This window comes from Mus musculus, chromosome 5 (assembly GCF_000001635.26).
Source record: "Mus musculus strain C57BL/6J chromosome 5, GRCm38.p6 C57BL/6J".
In the NCBI taxonomy this organism is placed as follows: Eukaryota; Metazoa; Chordata; class Mammalia; order Rodentia; family Muridae; genus Mus; species Mus musculus.
The window spans coordinates 74,557,643-74,580,049 of NC_000071.6; the positions used below are offsets into that span (position 1 = coordinate 74,557,643).

Genomic DNA, 22,407 nt, shown 5'->3' on the forward strand with positions numbered 1-22,407 from the left:
GTGACAATGGAAATGTGACCAGGAAACTAAAGAAATCCAGGGTGAAGTCCAGGGAAGGCTGAGGTTGCTGCCAGCAGCTTAGTCTGGTTTAGATTGAGGTAACAACACTGGATCTGAAACACGTCAACTGAGCCATTACAAATCCTCCACCAGCCTATTTATCTTTTCTTACTTGCTTAAATTTAAATTCAAACTACCTCTTCATTTGCTCTATAGTTTGTTACTATTATGAGAAATTATACCTCATAGGATACTAATGGAGAAAGAGCCTAATGGAGAAACATAAGGCATCCCTAACTAAAATAGTCATTTGTTTGTTTGTGACAGAGCCCTATTGTAGCCTTGGCTGGCCTGGACCTTGTTACATAGACTGGGCTGACCTCAGAGATCTGCCTGGCTCTGTCTCCCAGGTGTTGGGATTAATGGCTTATGTTCCCATGACCAGATAAAACAAAGGTTCTTGAAGCTTTAATCCAAAAGGAAACATTTAAAAGAGAGCCAAGTTTTTTATAGATTGATACAGAAAAATTTCAAATGTTATTTGAACTAAATGAAATGTCATAAGACATTTGATTAACTAGTTCATAGAAGCTACTGGTCTCTTAATAGATAGTATTCTATTGGATTTGGGTTTTTTATAAAAGGTCAACTTTTATTCATCAATTTTCTGTGTCTTCTGCTTTAGAGCTTTTGCTGTGAGGTTGGAATCTTGACTGAGCTTTCTGGGGTTTAAGTTCTAACTCAGCGGTTTAGTAGTTGAGTGTCCTTGGGCAGATTCTCTTATCTTTGTTAGAAGATTTCCTAATTGATGAAATGTAATAATAATATACTTCGATTATACTCTAGCTATGTGTGTCATACAGATTAAGTTCTTTAAAGTGTTGTACAACAGTGTTGTCACAAAAACATTCTCTAGGTGTTTACTGTTAGAGTGAAACTGTTTAAAATTTGATGATGGTGTTTTCCTTTCCTTTTGCTTTCCCCTCTTTTGTGGGAGGCATGCTGGATTGTATCAGATCTTGTAGTGATATAAAAGCTTTGTGTTTTCCTTTATTTGAAACGAATGGGGAGCCACACTGGGATTTTTACCCGTCTGATATGATTATCTGACTGAGGTTTTCACGTCTCAATTTAGCAGCTCTACGTAGAGAACAGCTTACAGTGTGAACCGTGATAGGAACAGGGATCAGGTGTAAGAGATTGCAACAAATATCTAGGCAAGAGATAATGGTATCCTGGACCAAGGAAATGGTAGAATAGTGGTCAGAATAGTTAGCTACTGGGTGTATGACAAAGGCTTATCAGGCATGTCAGGGTTGATTAGGTATAGACTATAAAAAAAAGTTTTCCTCAATGTATTCAAGGATTTTTGTCTTGCTCAGCACAAATGTAATGACTGGGTTGTCATTTAAGAGATGAGAAGGATTACTGGAGGAAAGCCTTTTGGAGAGAAAAGACAAAACATTCAGTTGAAGAAATAGAAGTTGAAGTGCCTGTTCAGTATGAAAATGGAAATGGAAGGTTGGATATGTGGCTTTGGGATGAGGAGAAGAGTATTGGCTCGAGACAGAAACGTGAGCCAGTGATCACTGTTCAAATGGTATCCAGAGGGAAGCTGTGAAATTTAACTAAGCCATCAAAAATGGTAATCAAGAAATGGTAAGAGGACAGCGCCTCTAAAAGAAATGAATGGGAATCAGTAAAAGGGACCAGCGAGGCGGCCTAAGATGAAAGCTAGTGTTGGAGTGAGGAACTGTCAAACACTAGTCAAGAAGATGAAGACCAAATGTGTATTATAGATTTTCAGGTCTGAAGGTCATTGGCCATCCTGACCAAAATCATGTACATTGAAAAGGTACAGGTAAATTGAAAAGACTTTTGAATAGCTTCAGTAGAAACAAGAGATCCACCTATAATTCCAGCACTCGGGAGGCAGAGGCAAGTGGATTTCTGTGAGTTCAAAGCTAGTCAGCTCTATGTAATGAGCTCCCGGACATAGAAAAGGGCTATTTCAAAAACAAAACAGATACATGAGAGAAATTAAAAAGTAAAAATAGGGGCAATTTTAAAAAACTATTTATTTTCTCTGTGAGGTCAGAACCAGAGAAATAGAGGAGTATGAGGTCAGATTTATTTAAGGTAAAAGAAATTGCAATATTTTCTATATCTGAGAGTGAGTTGACTAGAAATCCTAATGACTGAAGAAGTGAGGAAGGGAACAGTTGTAAATCAGTGAAGCCAAAGGCCTGCATGGGTAGCGAGGACTCAGTAACCTGGGAGAATGTGGGATACATGGGGTTTTCAAGTCTCAATTTAGTTTCCTTGCTAAGAACACCGAGGAAAGGTAGAAGCGGAGACCCTTGTAGGAAATCACAGCAAGTACCTAGGCAAAAAAATGTAGGCAGGTGGGCAGATGTGAGAGCAGTGAGACCTTCTCTTAAGATTGCTAACATTTTTTTCCTAGCAAAATAAAATACAGATTACTAGGAGAGACTGAAGATGGCACAAGAGGGTGTTAATGTTTGATAAGAGAAGATGCGAAAATAGTCTGCGGTAGTGAATAAACAGCAGGAAATGAGAACAGGATCTTTTGGCAAGACCTGGAGGACAGTAGGGCACAAGGGCTTCCTTCAAAAGTGTGCTTTTCTATGTTGATGGAAATGGGGTAGTAAAATGAAAAGCCAGTGTCTGAAGAGAGAAGAAGCTCTTTGTTTCCATTTGATTAAAGATGAGCCAGGTCAGCTGTGCTTGAGATGTGTTCATGAAGCATAGCTACGGTGGTATTCCACAGTGATGGGTTATGCCAGGTTGACTGTGGGGTAACTAAGGGATAGAGTGTGTTCTCAGCTGATAACAGTGATGACTGTGGATTCGACAGGTGAAGACATGGAAGACGTGCATAATGAGAATTGGGCTGAAAAAAGATGGTAAGGGACAGAAAAAGAATCATGTGAAAGAAGGCTGGGAAAATGAGTAGGCTCTCAGTTCTTAGAAGACATGGTGATGGCCCCTGCAGCTGATGGAAGCACACTTAGTGTCATCTCTAGTCCTCAGTGGAAAGGACAGTGCACTCAGACCTCACTAGGGACATTTGTTTTCTGGATTTGCCTTCAGTTAATCAAAAATAGACTTTTATTATAGTCATTGTAAAATATTTCCCAAAAAAGTATGTGTGGGGATCATCATTTTATGTATATGGAGATGAGGTAAAATCTTTGGAAGTAATTTTTTATTGAGTCAGGGGGGGGAAGGTAGTATTGTCAGGACATAAATAAGATATTTAAGAATAGTGATCTGTGATACTGGCCTAAGCAGTAGATGTCTATTGCTAAAGTTATAGATGATTGATATATAGATTGATGCTGGCAGAGACCTTCTTAAATTTGGTGTTAGTAGAAATGGTGAGTTTGTAACTTGTGTACTGCCCAGCAGGTTTGCATACTTTTTTTTCTTTTTTTTTTTTTTTAAAGAAAATTTCACTTTGGCACCGTGACTGCAAAGGGATTGAGAATCTCTAATTGGCAGCAGTTGCAACCTGAATCTAGTCCCCATGGTTGTAGACCTTGGTGTATCCACAGGATCATCATGCAGGGTCTTAGGCCTGGGAGACAGTGCCCTGGAGCTCTCCATTGCAGACCACAGGGCCTGCAGAGTCACCTGGCAGGGATCCTTGCCTCTCTAGGAAGCCAGCCCAGCCCAGTGATCTTTCCTGGATACATGGCTTACTTGGCCTGAGGCAGCAGTGGGGCAGCCAGGCACTGGAGTAGGTCTGGGTCATTGACACCAAAGCTGAGGGTTCTGTGTTTACTCTGTCTCATTGCTTTGCTTCATCTTTATAAGTTTTCATATTATTTATTCTTTTGAAGTACATATCTCCAGAAGACTGATAGGCGTTTACATCTTGATAAGGCTTTACAAATAAAATATATTATAAACTAGCAAGTAGATTGGACACAGAACTTTACTACTTCCTTGATGTTTTCTTTTTTTACTATTTTGTTTTGACAAGAATGCAGACTTTAGAGTTATAAGTAAAGTGTGGAGAACTTCACCTATACAGTTCACTAGGTCCTAATGTGTTGTTAGTTTCTTAACTATTTGGATGGTAACCATTGGATGTATTGTTTTCTTAACCTCTAAACACTTCACCTTGTATTTCTTAGGAACTTGTATTTCTTACGCAACTGTGAATAGGGCAGAGTTACCAAAGTCAGGAAAGTCTAATACTGAATCAGTACTTTTATTTAATGCACCCCAGGTCATCAGTTTTGCCAGCTATTCCAATATTGTCCTTTATTGAAGTTTTCTTCTTCTTGACCTTGAACTCAGTCCAGGGTCATTCCTTTGAGCTCTCTCCTTAGCTGTTTATCATCTAGAGAAGCCTCTGGCCTTGTGTTGTGTTTTTGGACATGGTGTGATCCAGTTGTTTTATAGATGGCTCCTCGGTCTGACTGCCAGCTCCTGCTTATTACTCTCTGTGCTTTGAGAGTACTGTGTGAATGAGGCTGGGTCTTCCTCAGTGCTCCAGCCTCAAGATAAGTAATCCTAGTCTGCCCCACTTTATTGATGATGGTACATGTAGTCAGTTATTATGCTGATGCCTTTCTGGCTCTACAGCCAGTTCTGGGTCCCCTTTGTATTTAATAGGTAATTTTTGCATTGGGATGTTGCTCCATTTGAGAAACACTGCTTGCCCTAGCATGCACGAGGTCCTGAGTCTGATCCCTAGTACCACTTTAGAAAAATACTTTTGAACAGAAACAAATGTCCTAACCCTCCAAGAAATTCAGCGCCTGCTGGTGATTTTTATAATAACCAAATTGCTACTTTGTCTGTAAATCAGTGCTTAACTTTAAAGTTTTTCTTTCTAGTGTGTACGGGTGTTTGTCCATATGTAAGTCTGTGTACTACCTGTGTGCGTGATGCCCACAGAGGCCGGAAGAAAGTGTTGGATGTTCTGGAACTGACCAGGTTGTGTGCTGCCATGTGGGTGCTGAGACTCGAACCTACATCTCCTACAAAAGCATTCAGTACTCTTAACTACCCAGTCTTACTTGCTTTTATTTTATGAGTATTTTGCCAGCATGTGTGTACATGTACCACATGTGTATCTGGTTCCAGAGGAAGTAGGAAGAGGGGTTGGATGCCTTGGGATGAAGTTATAGGCGGTAGTTAAGCAGCCATGTGGATGCTAGGGACTAAACCTGGGTTATCTGAAAGAGCAGTTAGCCTTAAACTCGGTCCTTCTACCTCATCCTCTCTAGTGCTGGTATTGCCAACATGCCTAACTAACTATTACTATATGTGAAAGAACGTGTGTGTGTGTGTGTGTGTGTGTGTGTGTGTGTGTGTGTGTGTGTGTTTCGACCTTTACTTTTTGGCATTAGTAAGAAGTTCCAAGCTTATGTTATACTTTCTTGGTTTCTTCTCAAGACATTTATTCCTTTTAGGAGAAAATACTGATTTAAAATGAAGATGAGGCTGGTGGCTGTGCTCATGTTAATGGGATGCCAGTTTTTATTTCTAGGGCCTCCGTAGCATTATACAGCTAGGGGGAAAGATAGCAATTTCAGTATAAAGTTTTGATTATGAAACTTCTTTATAGCCAATTTGATATCACATAGTGCTTTCTTTCTCAGAACTAGGCCATAATATGTCTTCTTTTTTCTCATAATGAGAATCTAGCTTCCAGTAGCTTCAGAATAATATTCATTTGATCGATAATCAAATACTATCTTAATTGATTTGGAATTTCTGCTTAGCCTCTAAAGCACACGCATGCAATTAGAGTTCAGGATTTGTTTGCAGTTCTTTCTATTCTGCTTTAGACTGGGGAAGAACGGCAAGAGCTTTCACTCGTGTGCTTTCTGTGCAGTAGACTTATTAGTTAGTTATAGATTCCTGGGTTCCTTTGGTCTGTTCACTTTGAGCATTTCTCTTCCTCCATGAGAACTGATCCAGGTTCTCTTTTTGTATGTATAAAATATCGAACGCAGAGCCAAAGGCAGGTCTACCCTGTGCTATATATGGAGCTGTAACTGGGACTTCTTTAGTGTTAGTGCAGTCACTTCAGTTCCCTTTGTATTCATTCTTCCTGTTTCCTGTGTATCTGTTGCCAGAAGTAGACTTAGAAACAGGTAGACTTTTTTTAGTAGCTTTGAAAGAATACTGATCTTTTACAGGATTGGCAAGAATATAAGTAGATGAACTTATTTGTGGCAGGATCTTTCTATGTACCCAACTTGTGATCTCCCTGCCTCAGCCTTCTGAGTGCTAGGCTTACAAGCTTATGGCATCGTGCCTCCCTGAACTTCATATGGACCTTGTTCCTGGAGATAAGGTAGCTTTGGGAAATTACTTGGAAAGAACTGTTACTTTGAAAATAAATTTTATCATAGTTTTTTTGTTTGTTTGTTTGTTTTTAAGAAACATATCAAGAGTCCTCCTGTTAACTAGTTGTATGGACAATACTTTCATATGGTTTTGAGAAGCATAGGAGAAAGTAGTTCTAGTTTTGAGTGAGATTTTTATGAAATGGCAGAAATTCTTATTAATTCATAAAGGTATAGAAATCTGTTCCTTGATACTTATTTAGACATACCCTTGGTTCTTTTTTCATTTCTGCAACTTGACTCCATACTATGTTGATAAGTATTTCTAAAAATATCCTAGAGTTATTAAGATGTTAATAACACATCTAAGTTGAAGTGCCTCTAGCAGTCAGGTTCACAGCTAGTGGTTAGGCCTGGAAACAGTGGTCCTAGTCGTAGGCACATGTCAGCGCATGGTAGAAAAGCATGCCAAGGAAAAATAAACAGAAGGGGTGGGTAGAGACAATAGGATGTAAGAAAAAACACAGAAAATTTATCTCACCAGAAACAGCACCTCTTCTCAGTCTCAGACAAGTACTGCCTCCAGAAAAGCCAGTTCAAGCGTTGGGAAGTGGCAGGATCGATATGGGAGGGCCGAGTCACCTGATCTAAGGTAAGGCTATTTCAAACCTTGGCTACTTCCTCATGTTTAGATCACTGGTATTATTTGTCTCTTAGTATATAATAAGGTAACAGGTTTTGAGACTATACCATACTTCCCCCCAGTGCTTTTTCAGAGTGCACTTTGAGGCATCTTGCAGACCTAGCATGTGTCTTATTCATCCTTTTGGCCTTTAGTATGTGATTGTTACATTGAACCACACTCATGGGTGCTCTAAACCTATTTTTCCCCCTTGGTTGCATGTTAATTGTTTCTATGCATCCTTTTATGATGTTTTTCACTGCTTATGCATGAAATGTAACTTTTCTGAACTAGTTTTGGGGACTTCCAAAATTTAACTCCATAGAATCTTTCTAATCCTGTCCAGCTACAGGGTCTAAGTAAGCCTGCTCCTTTAGTAAGTAGGTCTATCAGCTTGTAGTGTTTCCCTTACTAATGGGTTGGCCCATGATCCCACCATTTTGATTTTTGTACTCACAGTGTGTACAATGACAGACACACACTATAATTTCTCTGAACCTATGAAATGGGACTAATGTCATTCCCGGAGGATATGGTGAGCAGTGCTATACACATAGCATGCGTTGCCAAAAGTAGTATGAGAGACGACATTCTAATGCATGACTTGGAAGTATAGAACAGGATAACTTTAACATGCCCTTTGAGATTTTAAATAATTACAACCAAACTAGGGATGGTTGTGGTTGTTTTATGTTGTTACTGAATTTTATGCTTTCTTCCTATGTCTAAATCATGTGCTAATGATCTTGTGGTTCGCTTTTAATCATTTAATTGAAAATTTTTTAGATACACAAATTATGGCAGATGCTTTTGATTGTAGTATTTTATGAAAAGCAAAGGGGGTAATGCTATCAAAAGAAAGTTTGATTTGAATTTTTTTTTTTTTTTTTTTACCCTGTAGAGGCTTAATTATATATTCTTAGTCAATTGTAAGACTTTTTAGTTGATTTGAGGTTTACTATATTAGAAAAGAATAAGTTATTCAAGTCAAAGAAAAAAGTAGCCATTCATATCAAAGACAGTATTTTGACTCTTTTTTTTTTTTTGAAATTTTATCAGTTTAGTAACTATAATAAGGTAAAATTTTCAGAACAGTTTTTGTTTTTGTAGGTTAAGAATTGTAGGGAAAAAAAGAGAAGAGGTGAAGAGATGGCTCAGTGGTTAAGTTGTTGAAGACCTGGATTTAATTTCCAGCACACAAAGTTACCTGTAACTTCAGTTTCAGGCATTGGATGCCTTCGTCCATGGGCACCAGGCATGCATGTGGTACACAAAACACTCATACACATTAAGTAAATACATAAAGCCCATTACCAGCAAAATACACCATAGCTTTTTACAAAATGAAAAAAAGTATCTTGATAGCCTTGATTGGCAGATTTTGATTATACTTAAATGAGACCAAAAGTTTATATGTAGCATCAAGAGAAAGTTGAAAATATTTTAAGTAAAGAAAATTAGATCTGATATGTTGAGTCAAATAGAATGAATTTTTTCATATTAGCAATTACATGTAATTCAGAATTGTAATACTTGTGTCAATGGTACTTCTGTATAAAAATAATCTAAGTGAATAAGCATCGAATTTATATTTATCCTGACCAGCAGCATTGCTATCCAACTTGACCTAGAGGCTTAATTCTGGGTTAGCTGAAAGATTCAAATCAAATGCTAGCTTGTCATGGAGTTTTATAGTAGAACTATAGATGTAGCTATACTGAGAACTGGCATTGGTTAACATTTATAGCCTCAGAGTCCTATATACAATATTTAAAATTCATTTAATTTACACTTTCTGCCTTTTGATTGATTACCAGCCACTTTGAGAAGGATTTTCTGCATTTTCGTTTCTAAGCTGAATGATAAATGAGTCTCCAGTAGGCATCCTATACAATGCTTCATCTACATGCCTTCCCTTGGTTTGTGCCCGTCACACCATTTAAGATGTCCCTTGTTCCCATTCATGTACTTAAGTTGATCTTGTCTATTGGTTCATTCTTTCCTACAGCAGCTTAGGAGAGGTTACACCCATATTCCTGCATGACCAGCTAGTTCTGTCTTTAATTTGAGAATATGAAAATTTGTAAAAGCTGGGGGTTGAAGAGATGGCTCAGTGGCTGAGCTCATTCATTACTCTTGCAGAGGATTCAGGCTCTGCTCTCAGCACCCACTTGGAAGCTCACAACTCTAGTTCCAGGGGGTCAGACCCCCCCTCTTGTGACCATTAGAGACATCAGAATGCACATGATGTACAGACAAGCATGCAGAAAAAATTTCATACATGTAAAGTAAATATTTAATTTTTTAATATAAAAAATTCAAGTGCTTTTGTTTTGGAGACTAAATCTTTGAAATGTTTGCTTTTCTATTATTATTAGAAGCTGTATTATGAAAAAAAACCTCAGCGATATAAAGCTAGAAAAATGTTCTGGATTTTCTTTGCAGAAATAACTCATTTGCACAGTGGTCTCTTGTCTGCATTATACATATGTACACATATATTTGCTTATGTTTGGGACCTCGTAGTCCTTCCTAGATAGCCGTGCATGTGCTAGTTAAGAACACTTGCTCTTCCTTAGTGAAGCCTCACCACTGTTGGGCTCCCTGATTTGATCCACTCACGCTGTTGTACTTCACACGGCGTTGGATGTTTGAGGATGGGTCTTTGAAGTCCCTTCTGTTTTTGTTGTAGAGATACTGCAAGTTTCATCTGGGTTTAGCGCTTTCAAAGCGCATGGTTGTAATTTCTGAGTTACAGTCAATTTGGTAGTTCTAAGTAGCCTTGTTGATTTTTTGTCGTTTATTATGCTTTTTATAATGAATCACGTCTGATTTTAATAATTGTACTTTTCCTTTATAGTAAGCATCATTTCCATTTTTAATATAATATGTATGTTCTGGGTTGCTTAGGCAAAACATATTCTTGTGTGGGTTTATTTATAATACAATTTAATAATTACTATCTATCATATTTTCTCCCAAAAAAGAATTCACAGGGTTTTGCTCCATATTCTCATATGTAAAAATGTGGATAATAATAGTTACTGTGTCATACATAAGTTATGAGTAAACGTAAGTAACGTGCCCAGTTAATACAAGTTTTAGAATTACCAGCAAGCAATCTGCAAGCTAAGGTTTTGTTGTTATCATATGCCATAAAGAGCTGTGCACTTGGAATACCTCTGCCTTGCCTGCTAAACGTGGGTACCTTATACATAAAATTCTGACAGTGATTAGCAAACAACCTTTGACCCCTGGTTGCCAGTAAGAAATTCCGATTGTATCTTTGTTAGCCTTTTCAGTTCTTTCTGGGACATTGGAATCATCAAAATACGACATTTTAATTTGATTCTAGAGATGTTTTCATATTTGTAGAATATTTCCAAGATGGATACTGCTTATGAACAAGAGCCTGTTTAAGCTAGAAAACTCAGATATCCATAGTGGTTAGTTTCTGTCTCTGTTTTTTTACAATATTGGTGAGTCTAATGTTAAGAATTGAGAATGGCAGTAGCCGGCTCAGCCTTCTGAGGAGGTTTGGAAGCCCAGTTAGCTAGCCTAGCTGTACTGTGTTGACATCTGAGGTGACAGCAGCTCCTGTGTAGTGAAGTGCTGCTGAGTGTTCCCAAGCAGCAGCCTAGCATACATGAGGCCCTAGGGTTAGTCCTCAGTATGGTGGTAGGAACTTGGTGGGGACACATTTCAGGACTAATGTGATTCAGTATATTTCCATAATGTGGATCAGGACTAATGGAGTTTTAACTTATCTCATTGTGTTTTATGTTAGGTACTATTGTTTACTTTGGTACACCTATGAATATGTCATAATCCACTTATGAACACTATGGCAAATTTATTCTGATTGATATGAGAGAATTAGTTGGTATGGTTTTTTTTGGTTTTTTGTTTGTTTGTTTTTTGAGAAAAACCTAGGCGCAAAGAGTCTTAGCAATGGAAGTGACTGCTGTGTTCTGGACTTCCTTCTGAGATGTGTTGTGAAGACTGATTCTCAGCTGCATAGTTTCATAAACATGGTGTATGCCATCTTGCATCTTTTGTGATTATTCCACTTAAAGCTGAGAAAACTAATCTGTGCTCCTCCTTTAAGGTAAAGTTGAAAGAGCTGCAAACCTCCTGTCCCAGAAGTTTAAAAAACGTTTTGATCAATTTTGAAACAGTCTATTTTAGACATCTTCCTCACTGCAGAAAAGTTAGTCTTAGATTGAGCTTCTTTTTTAGTGAGTGCCTTTATTGAGTCAGATCATTTGCAATCTAAGCTGCAGATCCAAACAAATGCAGCTTAGAGGTTGTTTGTTTGTTTGGTTGGTTGGTTGGTTGGTTGGTTTTGGTTTTTCAAGACAGGGTTTCTCTGTGTAGCCCTGGCTGTCCTGGAACTCATTTTGTACACCAGGCTGGCCTCGAACTCAGAAATCTGCCTGCCTATGCCTTCCAATTGCTGGGATTAAAAGTGTGTGCCACCACGCCCGGCTTGCAGGTGAGAGTTTTTGATGGGAATAAGCATTAAAACTGGGGAAGGGAACCAAGTCTGCAGTGGAGAATAGAGAGTAGATTTTGATGTTGAGGTTTTGGTGCCTGTAAATGGTGAGGGTAGTAAGCATTCTGTTAGGGGGTGTTAGAGTATGTGTCTTGGTAGGAAGCAGTGATCCTCGTAGTTTTGGATTAGAGTACAAATTGGAGGACTGTTTGCTTCCCCATATGTGATCTTTCTCCTCTATTTGGGGTATTTCCCCAGTTATACTGGAGGATTCTGTGTATCACTGGCTGGAAAGCTGGCTCCATGGCTAAGAAGGTTTGCTGCTCTTGCAGAGTACTGGTGTTTGATTACATTCTGTGGCTGTGAGCAGCCTTTAACCCCAGCTCACTGGGAGCCAATAGTCTCATCTGTCCTCCATGGGCACCTGCACACACTTGACTAAAAATGAAAATAAATCTTCAAACAGAACATATATCTAAGTTGTGTGCATCATTCTTGCCGATGGCTTTTTGAAGGATAGTAGGAAGTGAATGGTCTGCATAAAATTAGAAAGGCTTAAACAGTGTTTTTTTGTATTAAAAGTGTACAAAAGCGAGTTAGTAAGAAAACATGGTTATTGTTGACATTGGTTTGTATCTGAGTTTTTTGCTAGGTTGTCGAGTCTGGTATAGAAGACAATGAAGGATATCAGCTTGTACTTGGGTGACATCTCTGGTATTTTTGTATACTTTTAGTGATGGGCTCTTTATTTTTATGGTATAAAGTAATGATTACTGGAAACAAACTTGCTAATGCATTATATCCAGAAAAGTCCTAGTGCTTTCAAAAGTGAATTAATTACCTTGTTACAAGGAAGTTCATGGAATTAATTTCCTTGTTTGAAGTCCATAGCTCATGGAGTTAGGAGGTTTTAGGCATGAAAATTGGTTTTGCGGTCCAATTATTATGTCAATTAGCTGCACTCTGCACTTTGATCTTACTGTATACAAACCATATACACTTGTTTTGTTTGCTTTGTTGGGTTTTTTTTTTTTTTGAAGCTTTAATGGATTTCTTTGAAGGAGTTGGGGATGGCTTAGGCATAGCACTATAAGCGTCTTAAAAAATAGCAAGCATTGTTATTCATATGTTCATCATTTCAGATCTTGACTTGGTAGCTGGAAACGTTATATTCCATTATTTTACGTCTATGACATTTTAAACTTTGAATTGTTAGGACTGGAAGGTGAAATGATTCTTATATTTACTTTTCATAGCCTTTTTCTGTAAGTGGGTCCTCTTTCTTGTCAGTTTGGACATATAAGAGGCTTTTAAAAGTCCTTCTGCAACTACATAATAGTGCTTATTGAAAAAACAAAACAAACAGAAGTAACCTACTAAGTGCTCCGGCTAAGTCTTTAGAGTGCTTTATGGTAGACCATTTATCTTTACCTTCTCCAGCGTTGGGAGGTTATAAACACCAAGTGCAGGTAAGGCAGGCTATCCGTGTTTATCAGGAGTCACTAGAGACGAAAAACTTGGCTTCCGTTTTTTTTTTTTTCTTTGATGTTTTAAAGCCTGAACTACATCACTAAAGAGAATGGCGTATGTGGTATATTTGAGTAGAAAAATAACTGTTATTTCTTCTCAAGCCTTTTTTGAGAACTTTAAGTGAGGACTAGAATTATATTTGTTGGAATGGTAGTGACTAACAAAATTTTATTTCAGCTCGTCTAGCAGTCACTACTATCTGATTCTAGTCCATGAAGATAAAAGTGTTTACAAACTACTTTAATAAAATATTTTTTAAAAAAATGATAAAGTAGTGAGACTCTACTTCAGAGAAATTCTTTTGATACATTTTTATTTTAAAAATACATCACAGAGAGTGTTTGTTTCTTAATGTTTTTATTATTTTTCAGTCATCTAGTTAGAGGAAACAGAATTGATTCAGCTTTTGTGTTTCAGGAGATTACCTGGAGCAATTGATGTCATTGGTCAAACAATAACCATCAGCCGAGTGGAAGGAAGACGGCGTGCAAATGAGAACAGCAATATACAGGTTTCCTATCTGAAAACCAACTGTTCTGCAGAGAGAGAGAGAGAGAGAGAGAGAGAGAGAGAGAGAGAGAGAGAGAGTGTGTGTGTGTGTGCGTGTGCGTGTGCGCGCGCGTGTGTACCCCCTACCGCTAGGCTATGTCAGTTGCTTTCAGTGCTACAGATAGATTTCAAATTATTTGTATTAGTTAGAAAAATTTCCTATAATCGCTTAACTTCTGCAAGTGAAGTTTTCCTTTGCTTGTTTTAAACATACTATATAAGCTCATTGAAAAGTAAGAGAAAAATCACCTAGAGTTCTACCACCTAGATGTTGTCAATAAAGTACACAAAATGTGCTTTTTAACACTTTTATGCTTAACACAAAAAAAATCTATCTTAGAATAAATTATCTTTAAAGGTAGGTTTTTTGTAAAAATAGAACATATTTCTTTTTCTTCCTACCATTACAATGTCATAACTTTTTAAAATCAATTCCAATGTTAATAGGTTATGAGTAGAACACTCAAAACTTTGTTTACTCAAATGTAGAAAAATCTTAGTTAAAGGAATTATATATTTAAATACTATGTTTTTAGTAAGAATTCAAGACTCTCATGCACATCAGAATCCGTCAGGTGACCAGTAGAACTCCGTTTGTGGAAGCCACATTCCTGTATTGGCTTTAGTAAGCTTGAGCCGTCCTGGTGTTTGTTCTCAGCCAGTCACACAGGCAACACTGGACTCTTTTCCAGGAGAACTTCTGCTCTTAGCAGAGGCTCTCGTGAAAAGTTATTTACCTTTCATAACTACTTGTTCTCCACCTGCTACCACATACGTAACACTTTACTAGGTGGTGAAATTAGGTCCTCAGATACCTAGCCTGTAGGCATGTGATTGTCTCAGAGTTAGATCTCTACTTATGAGTGCTGTACCTAACTCCTGTACTTTTACTTTGTCTGCGATGACCTGCTTTGTTGTGTTTGTTTCTAACTTGAAATGTTTTGATTACTTCTTACTGGAAATCTTGTGGTAGTCTAGTTCTTTCTCCTAGGCTTTGAATATGAACATTTTTAACAGTAGGTGTGTGAGTCTATACTCATATAATGCACTTACAAGCACAATCACATAAAAATATTACCCCTAAAAGTGTGAGGATTAAAACCATTTTATTTGACTTTTTAGGTTAGAGTAAGTGAACAAGATTCAATTAGATTAGAGCATTTACTTATCTTTCTAATTAATTATGCTTTAATTTTAGGTCCTTTCTGACAGATCTGCCACTGAAGTAGACAACAATTTCAGCAAACCACCTCCATTTTTCCCTCCAGGGGCTCCTCCTACTCACCTTCCTCCTCCTCCATTTCTCCCACCACCTCCAACTGTCAGCACCGCCCCACCTCTCATTCCACCACCAGGTAAGACGTGGGAGAGGCCTTTGCTTAACTAGAGTTTCTTAAACTTGGAGCTGAAAGGTGAACATATATATTTGGAAGTACTATTATGATTAATTATACTGCATTAAAAGTAGCATTTTATCTTCAGTAGATTCACAGTGAATCTTATTTATTCTTATATTTGTTTTTTATTATTGTATCTTGTTATTTTAGCCTAGCAGAAATAATATTTTAAAGTAGAGAAGAATAAACAGATGATAATATTGACCTCAAAATATAATAGTAACTACAAACTGGTTTGCTAGTCATATGTGGAGAAATCCTTACTGAATTATAAACTATATGTAGACTTGTATTTAAAAAAAGATTTTAAAGTCACTTTTCGCCGGGCATGGTGGCGCATACCTTTAATCCCAGCACTTGGGAGGCAGAGGCAGACGGATTTGAGTTCGAGGCCAGCCTGGTCTACAAAGTGAGTTCCAGGACAGCCGGGGCTATACAGAGAAACCCTGTCTCGAAAAACCAAAAAAAATAAATTATTAATAAAGTCACTTTTCGAATTAGAATAGATCAGAACAATGATACCTCGTGAAATTGGGATCAGTCTGGTCATTGTTTCCTTGCGATGGTTTCTGTTTCAGAGATGGCCATTGAGTGCTGGGTATTTAATGTGTCTTCTTTTAAACAAGAAGAATAAATCTTATCACATTTTTCACTACTAAGGATAGTTAGAAACCAAAGCAGTAGTGATAAAAAAAACGTCTGCAAGTAGACTCCACAGCTCTCCTGGCGGTCTTTCTCAGCTCTTGCGGCAAGTTTTCAGTGCTTCTCGCCTCTAACCAGCTTTTTACAACACTGGCAGGTTGATGGAGATACAGATTCCATTCTTCCTCGGGAGAGTGCCAACAGTAAATGGTGAACATTAGCTTCAGGTTCTTGTCTAATTATATGGAAACATGCTTCAGAATTTTCCTTCTCATAGTGAAATTTACTCCTTTCTGAAGACCCAGGGCTCCCGCTCTGGGATTGGGAGTGAGATGTCCCCCTGTAAGGTGCAGGTGTGATCACAGAGTCCAGGGCCAGATTGCTTCTTCCCCAATATTTGTTCTGACTTACAAATGCCACCTACTCCATCTGCCCTGTGAGTCCTTTACTGTCACTTCAACTCTCAAGTAAGCTGAGCAATGGTCTGTGGCTTTAGAAAAGTCTGTTATCTTGGAATAGAAGGCAGTGCAGTATGACAGATATTCCTGTCTCAGATGTTGTCTGTAGACAGATGGAGCACAGAACAGTCCCAAGTCCAGTTCCACTGGACCTGTAACTCTTGAGTCTTGTTGAGAATTAATCAGGTGAAAGGGACTTGGGTGATTCATAGTGAAGACACAAAAGTGGTTCCTTAGTCTCTGAAAAAATAAAGTAAGATGTAAAAATAGTTAATTTGTTAATATGCTCAGCTTTACTGGTACTAAAGTTCTTGATGTTTCTTTTTGAAACTTTAAAAATCTTTTTAAAAGTTTACTTTTAATCAACAAATATTATATATGTTTATGGGGTACAATGTGCTTTCATTTATGTATTTATATTATGGAATGATTTTAAGTTTATTAACATACTTTAATCGTTTCACATACTGAACATATTTTATGGTGGGACTTCTTAAAATCTATCCATTCTTTAAAGATTTTAAGTTTAATTATGTGTATGAGTGTGTGTGTGCGTGTGCATATGTGTTCAGATATGCACAGTGATAAGAGGTACCTGCTGGAGCTGGAGTTACATGCTATTGTGAACTGCCTGATGTCAGTGCTGGGAGCTAGACTGAGATCTTGTGGAAGAGCAGTATGTCCTCTTTACAGCTGAAGTATCACTCTAGCCTCAAAGTCTATTCTTGTAGCTATTTTGAAATAAGTAGTTCTGATAGGCTGTAGTCACTGCTCTCCAGGAAGTGTCTAAGACAGAAACTCTGCACCCTAGTATATAGCATTTTCCATTTCCAGTTCTCATCCCAGGGCTGCTGACTTCCATTCTGCTCTGCATTTCTGAGTTTGTCTCCTAGGTTTCTCCTGTGAGTTCTTTCATTCAGTGTTTGACTCCTTGTGCCTGTTTGATTCTCCTAGCATGATGTTTTCCAGATGCACGCAAATTTTTTCAAGAAAACAAAATAAAAAGTTCTTATCCTCCTAAGGCTAACATTGTTTATGTAGTTGGCCAATGAAAGCAATAAGGGGAAAAAGTATGAGTTGTGAAGAATACTTTGTTGTTACAAAATACTAGGAGACTGTAGGCTATTGCTGATAGGCAATGGCATTATATGGAAATTTATTTTTTATAAAACAGCAGAATTTCTCTCATTTCTTTGCTATAGTGCCCTCGTTTATAAATTAATAATAATAAGTCTTAGCCTGGAAGGATGGCTCACTGTGTGGAGGCGCTTGTTACTAATACTAAGCCCGATGACCTGAATTTGGTTCTCATGATCTACATTTGAAAGGAGAGAACTTGGACCACTGACCTCCACATGACTATTACCCTGTCCCATTCACAAAATGTAAAACACACACGTATTTATGTAATTTTCATAAAAATAACAAGTCCTTGAATCTGTCACATTGTAATATATAGTATCATTTATTTTTCTGAAGATTAGTCTAATTATATACTAAATGCTCCGTTCCCTGCTTTTTATTTAATTAGTATCTAACCATGGTGTGTTTGCTGTCTAGAGTTATCAATCTATCCTAGAGTATTTGTTAGTTGAGACCATCTGAATTCCCCCTTATTTTTACTGTGTGTGTTAGTGTGAGGAGTATAATGCGTGTCAGTCTGTGTCTCTCTCACACAGTGCTCGGCTTGTGTACACTTGGCATTCCTTCCCTGAGCATGGTAGCTGATTAAACTATAAACTAGCTACATTTATGTTTGCATTCCACAGGAGATGACTTTCTGCTTGCCAGGTAATTCACTCCCTCAGCCTTGCACCACCTATGCCATCAGATGTGTAGGTACATAGCAGCTAAAGTGGAGCTGTATTTCAGTTGCTGTTTGCTGTAGACCATGGAGGCACTGGCCTGTCCCCACTAATTTAAAGGACTGTAGGATCACAGGCACCTCAGGAAGGAAGCTGTGTGGGGTAGGGGCTCTTTAGGTATCACCTGTTGAAAGATACTATGTATTTCTTACACACTGTTTTTATGCTTTCTTTAGAAATTTTGAAATATAAAGGGGAAAGCCCTTTTGAGACTTTCTTTAAATATATTTTAATGTTAACTTTTCTTAAAATTATTTTTTTTAAATATAATGAAACAGAGAAACTGAATATGTCCATATTTTTTGGTTGTTAATAATAGTTTTTCTTTTTTTTTCTTTTTTTTTTTTTTTTTTGGTTTTTTGAGACAGGGTTTCTCTCTGTAGCCCTGGCTGTAGACCAGGCTGACCTCGAACTCAGAAATCGGCCTGCCTCTGCCTCCCGAGTGCTGGGATTAAAGGCAGGCGCCACCACGCCCGACTAGTTTTTCTTCTTAAGATAATAGAAAGATTGCATATCTAGATTTACTTTGAACAGACCTAACTTACACCTTTTATCACTACATAACTATTATTCTTGCTTTGGAAGTTAATATTTGTAGTCATTTCTGTGTGGAGGTTTATAGATAGGATTCATATAAGTGAATATTCTTAAATAGTTCTTAAAATTATGAGCTGAAAAGGTCTGGAGAGATGGGTCAGCAGTTGAGAACACTGGCTGCTCTTGCAGAAGACCTGGTTTTGTTTCCCAGCACCTATGTGGTGGCTCACAACCATCTGTGACTCCTGTATCTGGTACTCTCTTCTGACCTCCAGGGGCACTGGGTATGCATGTGGTATGCATACATATATTTAGATGAAACACCCATACAGATAAATAAATCTGAATTTTTTTCAGAAAATATAAGCTGACAGGAACAGTTCTAAGACATAGTCAAATAGTTGACAGGAAGTGTATTGTTCCTCTTTTCCTCAAAACATTCATCTGAACACATGTATGAACCTCATTCATTGAATGAAGAGTAGAGGAGGCTACTTCAGACAAAGACAGAAGAGACCTCTGAGAATGCTAATGTTTTTAATATAATCACATTAGTAGTAACATGAAAACAAATAGTGATTAGTCATGGCTTCTGTAATTAAAGATCTGCTCACTGTCTAACGAATCAAAATTCTATTCTGTAAGGTTGTTACAGGAACACATTAGTATAATTCCGTGCTCTTCCAAGTAATAGTGGAACACTAACTAGTATCTAATATGTTGACTGCTTCTTTTCTTAAGGCACTGGTATGAGTACAGCCCGTCAACAACCTAACCCTGTAAACTTATTTTAGAATGACACTTGAAGTGGATACTAGTGAGGTTTCAAAATTTATCCAGTTAACTTGAAAATAGCAGAATAGAGAATGCCAGATACTTTTCTGGCCTGATTTCTTTGTTAACCACATTGAAGTGGGTATGTACCTACTAAGAAGGCTGTCATAGGATTGTGTACATGCATAGCAGCATCTTAGAAGACTTTTTCTGTCCTCAGTGTCAAGTTCAGAGATCTGGGAGCTTGTAAGAGCAGAATTAGGTGTTCTTTCATCCATTCAACTAAGGTGTCATATCCACTGGAATTGCATTATCTTATGCTTAACTGACAGGTTTGAAATAATTGAAAATTAGAATAAAATACTATAAAATTACAATGATTGGTGTTATTGACTAGTTTATTTTGTATGGCAGTTATTGGTGTCACACATATGAATGAGCTCATTATTCTAACCGGTTGTGACTCATTTATCTAGTAGCATCACTACCTAAAACCTTCCCAGCTCCCCATTTCTACCTGTTCAAGAGTAACTACATTCACCCCCAGATGTTGGCCATCTCTGTTCTACTTTCTTTCTCTGAGTTTGCCTTCTCTAGGCAAATTTTGACTCTATAGAGGAGTCACCTTAGAATTCATCCAGTGGGGCTTAGCCTAATTTGTTTCTAAAACAGAAGAATTTGATAGTGGTGAACTAATTTTAGGGAAGGATCATAATTTACACTTTTAAATGTTAATTAGCTTTAATGTTATATTTTTGTTTTATGTATATTTCAAAGCTTAAGATGGGTTTTTAATGTCCTTTTTTTATATGAATGCTCAAATCATAATATCTGTATGTAGGGGTAGGTACACACTTGCCTGCTTGTAATACTGTGGAAGTGAAAGGTTAACTTCAGGTCTCTTTCTGTTGTCCTCTGCCTTATTCTCTGAGACAGTGTCTCACCTCTTACTGAATGAACCTGGAGCTTGAGCTCTGCTAGGCTGGCTGGCCAGTAAGCCCCAGGGATCTGCCTGTATGGTCTTCTCCTACCCCAGCCTCGACTACAGTTGCAGCCTTTGTGCTCCACTTTTTCATGGCTGTAATCTCAGGTCATCATGCTTGCACAGCAAGCACTTTAATCACCAACCCTTGCCCATAACAACGTTTGGAAGGATCTCTAGTCGATGTTAGCCTCAGACTCCTGGCAATCCTCCTGCCTCAGCCTCCCCAGGTGTTGAGATTTTAGGTGTGTGTGAGTTCCACAACTAATTGGTTTTTTTGTTTGCTTGCTTGCTTGGTTGGGGTTTTTTTGTTTCCTTTTAAAGTGGGGCCTAAGTAGCAAAGGGTGACTTTAAGCTTCAGACCCTCTTGTTTCCACCTTGAGAGTGCTGAGATTTCAGATATACTGAACCTCACTCCCAGTTTATGGGATTCTGGGGACCACATCCAAGCTTTGTGCAAGTACTAGACCAAGTGAGCTATGTCCTCAGCCTAAATTGTTACGTTCACTGTTCAGTTGGCACTGCAGTTTGTAGAGTTTAGGTTACGGTTTTAGTATCTGCCTTTCTTTTATTCTGCTGTTCCAGTAACATCATGAGTATAGAAGAGCTGATAAAAATCAGCTATAAGTTTTCTTTAAAGTATTGACATTTGCAGGATGGTGGTGTTACGTTTAATCACAGCAATTAGAAGGGAGAGGCAGGCGGCTCTCTGAATTCCAGGCTAGCCTTGTCCAAGACGTCCAGGGCTACATGGAAACCCTGTTGCAAAATCCAAAATCAATAAATTAAATATTGGCATTTCTATCAAATATGCTTGAGTTGGAGATAGAACTTTATTTTCTGCAGGAATTAAATTTTATGAGTTTGATGATTGAGTGATCCTAAAAAATAGAGGTTTTTGGATAAGATATGCTGGAAACTCGATCATTTACATTTTGTTGTTATAGCATTTTATTACATTTATTTTACCATGACTTTTCTTATGCAATTTAGTTGGTTTACTCATTAAAAACAAATAGTAGCTCATAACATTCTGTAATGTTCAGTATATGTTTGTATATGTTCATATTCTAATTTGTAAAGCATTTCTGTTAAATATTATTCAAAAAATCTGCACATTCACTTATTGTCTTTATCCAAGCCTCTGACTTTGGCTTAAAGTAGAAACAGGAAACCTAAGTTTTGATTTTCTAGCCTTATGTTATACTACTGATGGGATTTGGAATTAGTGAGAAACAGGAAGCAGAACTCATATAATGCTGCCGGGTTTTTATCTTTGTTTTGGACTTAATAAAAGATAGGTATGCATTATGTTTTCTTAAAGATTTTATTTATTTATGCATATTTAATTTATTCCAAATAAATATTTAATGCGTATTTAAAATGTATTACACATAAATGCATAGACATACATAATTTAAAATACATGGATTTAGATTTGTCTTAGGGCTATACTGTATGAGGTAGGCACTTTAAGTATGCTATTTTATAGAGGAAACATCTACTCAGGATCTATATAAACAATCCTGGGTGTTCCATTTTATATGAAGAATGAGCTCATCATTTTATATTAAGACCATGAGTGGTCAGAGCTGGTGCAGACACCATGACCAATGCAACTCTGTTTATTTGTAGAACATGATTTTAATATTTTTAACTGTTAATATTCAAAAGACAGAATAATTATTTTAAGATATATTTCATTATTAGGGCTCCCTTTTCATTTCTGATTTTATTATTTTGGATACTGTCTCTGCCCTTTGGTTAATCTGGCTAAGAGTTTATCTATCTTGTTGATTTTTCTCAAAGAACCAGCTCCTGGTTTTGTTGATTCTTTGTATAGTTCTTTTTGTTTTTATTTGGTTGATTTCAGCCCTGAGTTTGATTATTTTGCGCCTTCTACTCCTCTTGGGTGTATTTGCTTCTTTTTGTTCTAGAGTTTTCAGGTGTGCTGTTAAGCTGCTAGTGTAAGCTCTCTTAAGTTTCTTTTTGGAGGCACTTAGAGCTATGAGTTTTCCTCTTACCACTGTTTTCATTGTGTCCTATACGTTTTGGTATGATGTGTCTTCATTTTCATTAAATTCTAAAAAGCCTTAAACTTCTTTATTTCTTCCTTGACCAAATTATCATTGAGTAGAGTATTGTTCAGCTTCCATGTATATGT

General features: G+C 37.5%; 1 protein-coding gene across 8 annotated transcripts in view; it reads left to right on the plus strand.

Moving 5' to 3' along the window:
* Fip1l1 (FIP1 like 1 (S. cerevisiae)) overlaps window positions 1-22,407 on the plus strand; it is a 63,353-nt gene that overhangs the window by 22,205 nt on the left and 18,741 nt on the right. For 4 of the 8 annotated variants that reach the window (XM_006504265.4, XM_030254768.1, NM_001376964.1 and 1 more), the window contains 3 exons: window positions 6,877-6,984; window positions 13,457-13,550; window positions 14,787-14,943. In XM_006504265.4, coding sequence (XP_006504328.1) covers window positions 6,877-6,984; window positions 13,457-13,550; window positions 14,787-14,943 — 359 coding nt within the window. The remainder of the gene's footprint in view (window positions 1-6,876; window positions 6,985-13,456; window positions 13,551-14,786; window positions 14,944-22,407) is intronic. The other 4 variants (XM_006504267.4, NM_001376965.1, NM_024183.6 and 1 more) reach the window with 1 other exon arrangement.